An 11875-nucleotide genomic window follows, 5' to 3' on the forward strand; every position below is an offset into this window, starting at 1 on the left:
AATTAACATAATAGGAACTGACCATTTGCTGCTAAGACGAACCCGGTACAAGTACAGGCAAGTTGGATCGCATTTAGATGTTAATCATGTGAGGGTATGGTTAATTTCATCCGTATCACCTGAAAGCTTTAAAAGAAGCGGACTTTTCTTTTCAAATTGAAATTTTTCCCCTCAGTAACCCTCAGGCCACCAACAGCCATTTGGCCATTTTTTTACTGCTGCATTGTTGACGATCATTTAGTTGGTACTTAGTTTCTACCACCCAGGCTAATTGGTGAGGCATTTATACTTTAACCGAGTTACCCAAAGACGTGCCTTTAGAAACAAAACGCGGGTGTTTCTTGCACGACGGAGCTCCAGTTCATTTTAATCATGAAGTTAAAACTCATCGGGATTCTACGTTTCCAATTTAAATGGATAGTTATGTGCGGGGCAGTTGAATGGCCAGCCCGATCTCTGGATTAGAGGTTACCTGTAGGATTTTGTGCACATGACAGAAATACGTCACCTTGATGAATTACAGGTTGTGAGACTATCAGTAACACGCCTGAAATTTTTGAACGATAATGTGAATCAATTTTGCGACGGCTTACGCCTGAGTTAGAGCCGGAGGTGTTAATATTGAACACTTATTGAAATAATTGTAAGTACTTGTTATTTCTTCTGGAACAACTTGCGCTCTTTCTCGAGCACTAGATACTGGTGTTTGTCAGATTTATCTAAGCCGTTTATCTACAGCCTCGAACATCCGTCCATCTTTCACCCGTCTTTGAGAAATCTGCTCCTGTTAATCATTTACATTTATTTGGAAAAGTATCAATATATTAAAATAGCTTGTTTCCCTTGTCAGCCTTATCTCTGGCCCTCCAGGGGTCGGGGTGTGCAATAAATGGTGGCTTTACCGGGGAGTCGGGGTCCGGCTCTTGTAACCCATAAGGGCGGTGGCGCAATGGGAGATGTTATCTCCGTTCAAATGGTCCTATCTCCGTTCAAATGGTCCTATCTCCACCTCCGACTTCGATCAGTTGTGGGCTGGTAACTGAGCTTCAGCTCCGGCTAACGGAGAAGGTTCGGGCAAACTGGCCGCCTCGCGGATTGAGTAGCCTGCTGTGGGGTGGTGTGCCCCCGTATGAGGGCACGGTGGTCCTGTTTCCCGGTCTTTGGGGTCCCACCGGGATCTGTGGTGCCAGCTCTGCCGGGTTATGCGGGCTGCGGTGTGCCCGTTGTTCCCCTTTAGGAGCTCTCTTGAAAGGGCTCGGCTTTCCACCTCCGTAGGTGGGGTGTCGGCGGGCGTTGCCAGAGCATTCACTCTTTGTCCAACTGTTGTGTGCGATGTGGTGGGCTATCCGTCCCATTGTTGCACCTTCTGCTGGGTTGAGTGGCTTGCGTCAACGGTGCAAACATTAGAAGTGGGGTTCTGCTACCCATGCTGGTTTTGTCGCCTGTCCGGGCTGTGGATGCTGGCATAAAGCATTCGGATGATATGCCTCCGGTGGTGTAGTTTCGAACTTACCGGTACACCGGGCTATAAATTCTGTTACAAGTCAGCCTTAGCTTACTTCAGGAAGCACATTCATGAATTTTTGCTACTTTTTACAAAATGAATCGCTTCGCTAATTAAATAACCACTTATCATATTATCAGTTTTAAGGCTGTGTTACCGTTTGCAGGTTGATTTAATAAAACCTATATCTCTGAAACGAAGCAATTTAGTACAAAAGTTCATGAGATATCGTTTACTCATAAGGACCCATAGAAGACGTCACCTGAATTTTTGAAAAACGAATCCGTAACAACCTTTATAAATTTTATTTCGTTTCCCTTAGTTCTTGGGCGTTCAATGGATACGAGCCATGCGCAGTTATCAATGCGGAGTGGTCCAGACGACTGCGGTACAAAGGAAGTTTTGCGGGTTTGTCAATTTTGTTTTTCCAAAGTGAGCTTTCTTCTAGTGTACAAACTGATTTAAATATTGAATAATACCTCGGGGAAAAAATTGGTGAATAACGGTAAGTGGGAAATTTTTTGTGTCATTTATTTATGTATTTTTTCACGTGCACATACCCAATTTCACAGAATGTAAAAGTTATAAAAACTGGTGGGAAGCCCTTCATGCCACGCGAGCCAACAGCTCCCTACAGGGCCTACACTTACTATTACCATGATAACGTACGGAAAAAAGTTTAATCAAAAAATAAATAGCTTTTTCAATGTGTAAATTGCTGCAATTTACTAATTCAATACAAAGTATTATGTTAAAAAAGTGAGTTGCTTATCGATTAAAATTGTAGGTGGGCAAGGGCGAACCGCCAGTTATTTCCTTTGTATTAATCCTCAATATTAATTAACGGTCAATAAACCTATTAATAGCATTACACGTTGATTGATGACTAGGGCTTAAGTAATAAGGGTTATCATTATTTATCTTTGGTTTTTAAACCATATTCTAAAGTTACCTTTTTAAATATTGTAAATTTAATATTTGCCCTATTTATGAAATTCAAAAATTATCCCTAAATTTGAGTGTTGTTTATTTTACCATAACAGTGTATACTGTCTTCTTTTCTATTAACCTAATGAGAAACTCCTTTTCGATTTTTTGCTTCAACTTTTACTTCTGCAATAATAGTGTTAATGTAATCTATGTTGATTGTTTTATTATCTTTAGTTAAATAGAATTATCTTTTTTTCTAGAGTTTATGTATCAAATTGATACCAGATACAGTTTATTGGATCGAATAGGGACGCCATTGATTGGAGCGAGTGTGAGTCTTCAGTGGGTCCGAGAAATCCCAAATCGTCAACGCAGGTCGTTCTTTCTCCTGCCTGGAACTGTCAACAAAGCTGTCTTTAGAAAAGTAATTAATTCTTCTTTATTAACAGTTTTATCAGTTATGATGATTGTTAAATGTAAATAATTTATGTTTTGGGCATAACGATTAACGAACTTTTTCAGTAATATCCAAAACACAATTTATTTTGAAATGTTTCTAAGCACCTCAAATTCAATCAATTTTGAAAAGCCTAGATTGAGCCAGAATTTTTACTGAAATAGTGGCTTACAATCTGTTATATTAAATTTTTGAAAATATTTTTAATCCACTTTAGACAACTGTGCACCGACTTCCGTTTCCGTATGAATCCAATTGCCGCGACTACGATGACCTGTATTATAAAACGAAAGACTTACCCGATATGAGCCGGCATGTTAGTAGAACACGTTTCAATTTATTTACTGCTGTTGTGGTTAAATCAATGTGTTTGTTTTTTACTAAAAACTAACCTTAATATCGCTGGAAATGGAATATGAATAATTTGTTTTAAAGTCGTGTGCAGATTTTCAAACCTATTCTGAATAATTTCTACTCGTGAGTAATACAAAAATTATATTCAATGGTCACATTCCAGATCTTAAAGAACTTACATAGCTTTAACAAAATCCGCAATCCCAAACCTTTAAAATGGATAGAAAATCATTGAAATAAAAATAACAACAGAATAGTAAAAAACGACTTTATATCAAAATAAATTTCATTACTAAGAAAATTACTACTCAGAAGAAATCTTCGAAATATCTTTAAAAAAATTAGATGATATTTTTAAATACTATCGTTTCTTATGAAAATAGTAAAATTCAGCAAAATCAAAATATATATTATAAAAATTATCTATATGACATGCGAACTTGATTGTTCTCTATAAAATCATAATCTCTGACGTCATAATTTAAAACGGTTTAATTTCAGCTTTGTTTCTACAATTGTACTTGGGAGTCGTTCCACCCGATCGTCGGATGCATTCCGACGCCGAGGCCGTTCATACCAGGATTCGTGGCTTGCAACGAAACGATAAGAAGTAATTGTTCTTCAGAAAGCAATATTAGTAGACAAGCTAAATTATTTTGGTTCTAGATCAAATAAACCATCTAATTACTGGGTTGTACGCTTATTGTCTCACGAAATGCCCAAGAGGATGCAGGTATAAGCTTAATCAGTTTTCTAAATTTCTTTAACATAGACACAAGCTTTACTTCATCTAAAGCTGACCAAATTGAAATACATATGGCTTTGTTGACAGGATGCGTGCCAGGTTACGTTGAAGCGATTTCAGTAACGAATTATGTGTTTAAAATATTTTTTTTAACGTTTCCATAATTAAACGATCTCCAATGTAAGCCTTATTTTCGCTTTGGAAAGCTTTTCAATTTCCATTAGGTCCATAATGGTTTGGATCTATCCTTAGTAATGAGCAAAAAAGGATTACAGCATGTTGGATTTTATGGTTTTAATTGAAAGGCTTATAGCCACACTACTTTCACTTGAGAAAGTGCATTTTGAAATATTACACAGTAATTTGTAAAGTAGATCAAGTGACTACACATAAATCTCATTCTACATAAAATGTGGAAAAGGGTAACAAAAATGGCGATTTGAAATTGAGAAAACTATGTGTCAATATATGTTAAAACTGCAAGTCTCAAATCAACCCATTGCTGTTGCACACCAGCGCCTTTGGGGACTCACTTTGAAGTTGAATCTGCCACCTATTTTACCAGTTTCTACAAACAGTTGTTCTGTTATCTATCAATAAATGGTTAGTTTTACACATTAGGCAGTAATAACATGGCAAAACACGTTTTAGATTAGAATTTTTCTTAGTAATTGATTAGAATCTACCAAAAATAGCAAAGAAATTTCAAAAAAATCTTGGTTTTCACAATTTTCTTAAGCAAAGAACACAGGCTAACGATTTCAGGTAACCGTTGACGACTTTACATTACCCATTCATTTTTCTTCCAGAGAAGAATTCTATGATTATAACGTCAACAAGCTAGCATTTCCAATGTAAGTTTTGTAAATAAATATTTTGGTGTGGTTCACTATGTATTTAAATGCTATTCTTACTTTAGCAATGTTTAATTGATTTTACCACTTAACGTGTTCAGAAATGAAACTTCAACGATAATTGAAGTGTTTCATGAGCTGCGAGGAAACACAGTTATAGAATACCGTCATTCTCCTCAATTTAAGGTATTCCTATCGTGTTACATACTACATCTTATTAGTATAGAAATTAACTTAAATAAATTTATACTAGCTGGGGTGCACGGTATTTCCCGGGTAAATATGACTATTTGTATAACCAAGTTAAAAGTGCCAGTGAGTCATTTCACAGTATCCAATATAACCAAATAGTTAATCACAATATTAACCAATTATACGCTCTAGTGTCTATTGAAGAAGGATTTAAGAAAACATTTAATTAATTTGATCTTTTTCATGTGTATGCCTAAATCATTAAGACCAAAGTGAAGTATCCAGTATATTGCGGATATACTTAATAATTTTCTTAATTCAATTTATTAAAGTATTGTTGCCGACCGCAACCGTCGAAAACCACAGGCAGAGTACCATGAAATAGTATACAAAATATGGTCGACCTAAGTTGAAAACCGTAGATTCCTATAGCGGAAAAACATATATTTATATCTATATATATATATATATATATATATATACAAACAAACACTGATCTTTATATATTAGATTAAAGCATAATGTAAGGCTTGTTAAATTTGGTTAAGTTAAATAGTTTTACTAAAAGATGTACCCTAAGCAGTCGATTTCTACACTGAGTTCGCGTTGGTTATTTGTTCCACATGCACCCTCTATCCCAATGTGAACGCTGTACCGATCATAAGTAGATTTCAAACTATATTTGTTGCAAACCGTGGTAACGGTTTTGTATGGCTCAGATATCAACATACTTCAGTTAAAATTAAAATGATTACAAATTGTTAAGAACACATATTTAGTATTATTTTGTGTTGAGTTACATCCTTTTTTAAATTCATGTATAAAATCAACTATAGGAGCGAATATACATGTGAGTATATATGTATAATATATGCAAGTATTCTAGCGCGGGCTTAAACGTCAAATAATATTATCAGACATTAGACTTTACCCGGGTGGCCAAGCTTTGGCTTTGCTTCGAGTAAATTCTACTTCAATGATATAATTTTTATTTTCAGTTTGGTGATTTGTTCAGTAACGTGGGTGGATATTTCGGAATTTGGCTGGGCATGTCGGTACCATTGTTTCTGGACATATCCATGAACTACATCTTCAAGTTCTACTTGGATTTTCAAAGAAAACCCAACCATTCAATCCCAACCTGAATACAACGAAATAAGTTTAAAAATTAATAATTTTCCTAATTATTGTTTTTTAGGCCAATAGTGATGTAATTCCTAGTTAAGAAGCAAAATAACATGTTACTAAATAGGGTCGTTTTCAGCGATCAACTGACATCGATGTTATGTACACGAAAACTAGTTTATCACAATTTTATTCACCAATTTTTATTCAAATACAATATTTCATAAATATGAAAATTAAATTAAATTAATTTATACAAGTAAAAATGTATTTTAAAAATGTATCTTCTTAAGAATTATTAATGACAAAATAAACTTGCGATACATATGAATGATATTTTCAAAATTAACCGGTTTATGATGATATTTGGAAGTAAAGCTGCGCTTGTTATCTAAAGCCCAGTTCACACTGTACAATTAATTGGGCCACTTAATTGTATCCAACTAATTGTACGCAAGAAAATTGTATGGTGTGAACAGAAAAAGTGGGAACAATTGTTGTAAATAAATATATTATTTCTAGATGTCTAATGACGTACGGTTGAGAATAAATAATTTGTTCTCAGAAAGATCCATATGACGCTGAAATTAAATATGTGATGGTTTATGACAAAATTTAGGAACACACGTAAATTTCAAACATTTTCTAAAAACTCTTCGCCAAAACATTTGGTTGACAACTACTTTTTTTTTCAAGACGTCATTTATATTTGAAACATTTGAACTGATAAACTTTAATTTGCAAAAACCGTGATAAACTATTTGCAAATCCGTTGAAATTTACCATTTTAAGATTTGGTTTAATATAAGTTTAATTGTTTTAGATTACAATCTTTTAGAGAAAAATTATCTGATTGATAAATTTAAAACCGGCTGTTAAACGATGGCCTACATTCTAATCTAGAAATATATACCTTGTTGTTAGAAGTAGCAGACCTTAGATATTTCGTGTAAAGCCAAATTTCTGAGTTTAAAAAAAAATTATTTTAAAAATCATACATTTTTTAACTCAATAGAAATACTAAAACTGATTTTTTTATAAATATCATTTGTATCCTGCAACCAGATAATGTCAAGGGTGAATAGGTGATAGAGTATGTTGTAGGCAACAATGTTTACAAGCAGATAGAAGTTTCTCAGAATTCTAATTCAACCCGGCCATCTGAATTAAAGGCTTCAAAAGTCGCTTGATGACTTAGGCCTAAGGTGGTGCCTTGGGTATTAGCCTAGCTGATTATTATTATTATTATTATAGTTTAAAACGAAAGGTATAAGACTATTTTAACATACTGTGTTTCAAGAACAAATAAATAGTGAAGGTTTAGTTATTAAGGCTATAAATGAGATTATCAACTGGCAAGCCCTTCACCCTTTAACGAAAAGAGTTATCGCAATAGATTTACGAATCGATTTATCAAAAAATACACCAAAATGTGTCCCACCTAATGTGTCTTCCTGAGAATCAAGAAAAAAACAGTTTTATAAAAGCATAAGTGCCATGATATCCACTTCTTATTTTCCCAAATCAACTTTTTCAATATTCCTTTCTATAAGTAACATTGGCCTTCTTGTTTAGATGTATCGGGCGCGTCACTCGTGACGTAGAAGTGTCGTTTCGCTATGATAGCCAATAGACGCTCGCATAAGCTCTATTTATGTCTTATTCAACTTGTTAAAACGTTCCACGCGCGTCTTGATATTTTAGCGTAAACGGGCTCGAGCGATTTCGCGTGTGCTCCCTGAAATAAAAAAATGCGCTTGCCTTTTACGCTAAAATATTAAGGAGTGCGTGAAACATTTTAACACGTTGAACAAGACACAAATTTAAATTCCACGAGTCGCCATTTTTATAAAGATCTAACCCTAAAACTGAACTGAACTCCTACGTATCTCGTGACGAAAGCGATACATTAAAACAAGTTTGGCAAGTGTAATGACTTTATAGAAAGGCTTAATAGTCATAACTTGCCTAGGTAACTGCTTGTCGGGAAAAGACGAATCAACCAAGACATTCTAAAAATATACACTATTTTTAAAGTAAAAGTAATGCTTGCAAAATTATTATGAATTATAGAATCGGAACATAAATTTGCCTATTATTATCTAACGATTCGTCACTAAAGTTTGCTCGGATGTATTTAAAGTCAATAAATAAACTTAACAGTAATTTTGTACCTTGCTAAAGCTATGAGAGAAACATACTTATGTGAGCTATTATACATATATGTTTAAAATGTTTTTTTAAATGGGAAATTTAGTGAAACTGTGTTTATTGGGCACCGTATAGGAAATAATATTAAAATAAACAATTCAAAATGACCATTCTAAACATTTGCTCACGCACCTTTAATTTTACCCACAACCCAACGGTACAGATACGAAACAAGTGAGTTGGAACCACAAGTCTGACCCCAATTAGTTTCATTCAACACATTTACATACAGGGTGTTATGAAAAGTATCTCATAAATATTAGGGCGTGTCCTTTATGTCCTAATGAGTCATTAATGTCGTATGAAGAAGGGTCCTAAAATGCTTTGTAAGGCCACATAAACCGGGTACCAAAACATCGAAATAGCTAGTGCTCCGTACCGAAGCACAGCGTTTTGAACCCGCCAGTTTGACCCGACTGTTTTGACCCGGGTAGTTTTCCCCGCGGATATTTTGACCCCAGTGACAATTTGACACGAGCCAGTTTGGCCCCAAAAAATAAACTTTCAAAAATTTATTTGAAAAATGTACAGATTAATTCATTGAAAAATTATGGGCAAAAACTCGAACTGCACTCTGCGATGACAGGCTTCTATAAAGTTGTTTGTTTGAACTTGGTTGTTGATTGTTCTAGAGTAGACAGTCCAAATTTCACGAGGAAAGAGTGCTTCACGAAGGAACCCACGGCGATTTAGTCGACACATAGTCGAACCAGTCGAAAAGTGGTTGTAACTTCGCTTGTTTCCTCCGCAAGGCCATCGAAAGCCTTTTTGAGAGACTCAAGTGGAACAAAAGCTAACTAAACAATTGTTCGAGCTGAAAAGGCAAACCCGGGGTTTGAATTATAAAGCTGCATCAAACCTTCTTCTGATAACTTCTTCCTCATAATTTTGACCGAACAATTAGGCTCCCGGATAAATATCTCGCGTGGCATTGAGCTTTGCTTGTTCACAATCGGTTGAGATGGAATTCGGTTGTAGATTAGGCCATAATTGTCTGTTGAGTTGGTAGGTGGCTTCTCGCTTATTTGGCTGTAAGATATAATGCCCAGGGAAAACAAATACACCACGTTCACTCATTAATACATAAACTTGGGTAAATAGGAGTGGTGCTATACGGAACGTTCCATCAACATAAAGTTCCTTCATTAAATGATTCGCACTAAGATTAAACTCTCGTCCGAAGATAATAATACGGTTAGGGTCGCCTTAAAAAACGTTACAAAATTTAAGCATAAAAATCGTTAAAAACTATAAATAAATAGAAATCAAAATTTTTTTGCCTGGGGTCAAACCGTCTTAGGTTCAAAAGGACGTGGGGTCTATCTGTCTCAGGGGAAACCTGGCGGGGTCAAAACGTCATTTACCGCTCCACACGACTGCGGCTCCGATGGATTAAAAGCTGCTCCAGATCCGGCTCCTTTTTCGCTGGAGCCGGCTATTTTTAGAAATTTTGCCTCTCGATTTTGCGTTGTTTGGAAAGAATTAAATGACAGCCGCTAAAATAGGTTTTTGCTCTATATAGAGCCTGCAAAGCTTCAATATTAAAAACGCGAAACGTAATCCCGATTCATATTTTAAGCTGTTTAATACCTAACCACCTTAAAATAATAAGCACTATCGCAGCATCTATCATGGTAAATACTTTTAATTGGCATTCACCTCGTGCAAGTTGCTTATTTCCAAAATTTTTAACCATGTCGATTAAACTCGATTCTTTGAAATATTGGATCTTGGCATGAATAAAATCATTGAGGGATTTAGCACACTACTGCTATTTCAACAAGGAACTTTTGGCATTTGCTATTGGGTTAATCGCTTCACAATTAAAAACAAATGAATAATAAATGGAAACAATTGAATTCAAGGCAGACCGCCCAACTTCACAGTACTGGCTATTTGGGGTTTTGGGGCCCAGTTTTTGGGGCCCTAACACCCTGAAACAAAGCATTTTAGGACCCATGTTCATGAGAAATTTTTTACTCATTAGGACCCAAAAGGCAGGCTCTAAAATTTACGACATACTTATCCGTAACAGCCTGTACATTTAAAAAAATATCGATATCGTATCGCGTTAAACACCATGCAAATTTAAGTAATCCTAGTTTATTGAACTTCTGCTTCTACTAATCTTGTAAAAGTTCGCACATATAGGCTACCTCAATACAGCTGCTCTATGAACACTTCTAGCTTTTGATTTCATTTATTTAATTGATTGCTTAAATTATTTAATTGATTGCTTAATTTATTTAATTGATTGCTTAATTTATTTAATTGATTGCTTCATTTATTTAATTGAGTGCTTAATTTATTTATTTGATTGCTCAATTTATTAAATTGATTTCTTTATTAAATTGATTGCTTAATTTATTTAATTGATTGCTTTATTTATTTGATTGCTTAATTTATTAAATTGATTGCTTTATTTAATTGACTGCTTCATTTATTTAATTTATGGCTTAATTTATTTAATTGATTGCTTCATTTATTTAATTGATTGCTTCATTTATTTAATTGATTGCTTAATTTATTTATTTGATTGCTCAATTTATAAAATTGATTTCTTTATTAAATTGATTGCTTTATTTAATTGATTGCTTAATTTATTAAATTGATTGCTTTATATAATTGATTGCTTAATTTATTAAAATGATTGTTTTATTTAATTGTTTGCTTAATTTATTAAATTGATTGCATATTTTTTCAAATTGATTGCATAATATATCAAATTGATTGCTTAATTTATTAAATTTATTGCTTTATTTATTAAATTGATTGCTTTATTTAATTGATTGCTTAATTTATTACATTGATTGCTTTATATAATTGATTGCTTAATTTATTAAAATGATTGCTTTATTTAATTGTTTGCTTAATTTATTAAATTTATTGCTTTATTTATTAAATTGATTGCTTTATTTAATTGATTGCTTAATTTATTAAATTGATTGCTTTATTTTATTGTTTGCTTAATTTATTAAATTGATTGCTTTATTTATTAAAATGATAGCTTCATTTAATTGATTGCTTAATTTATTTTAATGACTGCTTTATTTATTAAAATGATTGCTTTATTTAATTGATTGCTTAATTTATTAAAATGATTGCTTTATTAAAGTGATTTCTTTATTTAATGATTGCTTTATTTAATGATTGCTTTATTTAATTGATTGCTTAATTTATTTAATTGATTGCTTTATTTATTAAAATGATTGCTTTATTTAAAGATTGCTTTATTAAATTGATTGCATAATTTTTCAAATTGATTGCTTAATTTATTAAATTGATTGCTTAATTTATTAAATTGATTGCATAATTTATCAAATTGATTGCTTAATTTATTAAATTGATTGCTTTATTTAATTGATTGCTAAATTTAATTGATTGCTTTATTTAATTGATTGCTTTATTTAATTGTTTGCTTTATTTAATTGTTTGCTTAATTTCCTTCAGCCTAAGGTTTAATATAAAATATAATTTCGTTAAAAAAAGGTAAGAGTGCTTCT

The 11875-nt window shown here is 33.2% G+C and overlaps 1 protein-coding gene across 1 annotated transcript; it reads left to right on the forward strand.

Annotated features, from left to right (window-relative positions):
* Positions 1-2694: 2694 nt before the first annotated feature.
* On the forward strand, positions 2695-6208 carry LOC149957291 (uncharacterized). The gene is made up of 7 exons (XM_090164768.1): positions 2695-2858; positions 3109-3207; positions 3747-3855; positions 3912-3978; positions 4800-4844; positions 4946-5030; positions 6035-6208. The coding sequence occupies exons 1-7, from the start codon at positions 2700-2702 to the stop codon at positions 6179-6181; spliced, it is 711 nt and encodes a 236-aa protein (XP_090020894.1). The 5' UTR covers positions 2695-2699; the 3' UTR covers positions 6182-6208.
* The last annotated feature ends 5667 nt before the right edge of the window (positions 6209-11875 follow it).

The sequence above is a fragment of the Leiobunum rupestre genome, chromosome 2 (assembly GCF_980474605.1).
Source record: "Leiobunum rupestre chromosome 2, qqLeiRupe1.1.hap1, whole genome shotgun sequence".
Taxonomy (NCBI): Eukaryota; Metazoa; Arthropoda; class Arachnida; order Opiliones; family Sclerosomatidae; genus Leiobunum; species Leiobunum rupestre.

What these genes read in the sequence shown, in the direction of transcription:
- LOC149957291 (XM_090164768.1), top strand. Translation starts at nt 2,700, where the DNA reads ATGTATCAAATTGATACCAGATACAGTTTATTGGATCGAATAGGGACG. An exon ending in TTGCAACGAAACGATAAGAA is followed by an intron (nt 3,856 to 3,911) that starts GTAATTGTTCTT and finishes TTTTGGTTCTAG; the next exon opens with ATCAAATAAACCATCTAATT. An exon ending in AACAAGCTAGCATTTCCAAT is followed by an intron (nt 4,845 to 4,945) that starts GTAAGTTTTGTA and finishes TAACGTGTTCAG; the next exon opens with AAATGAAACTTCAACGATAA.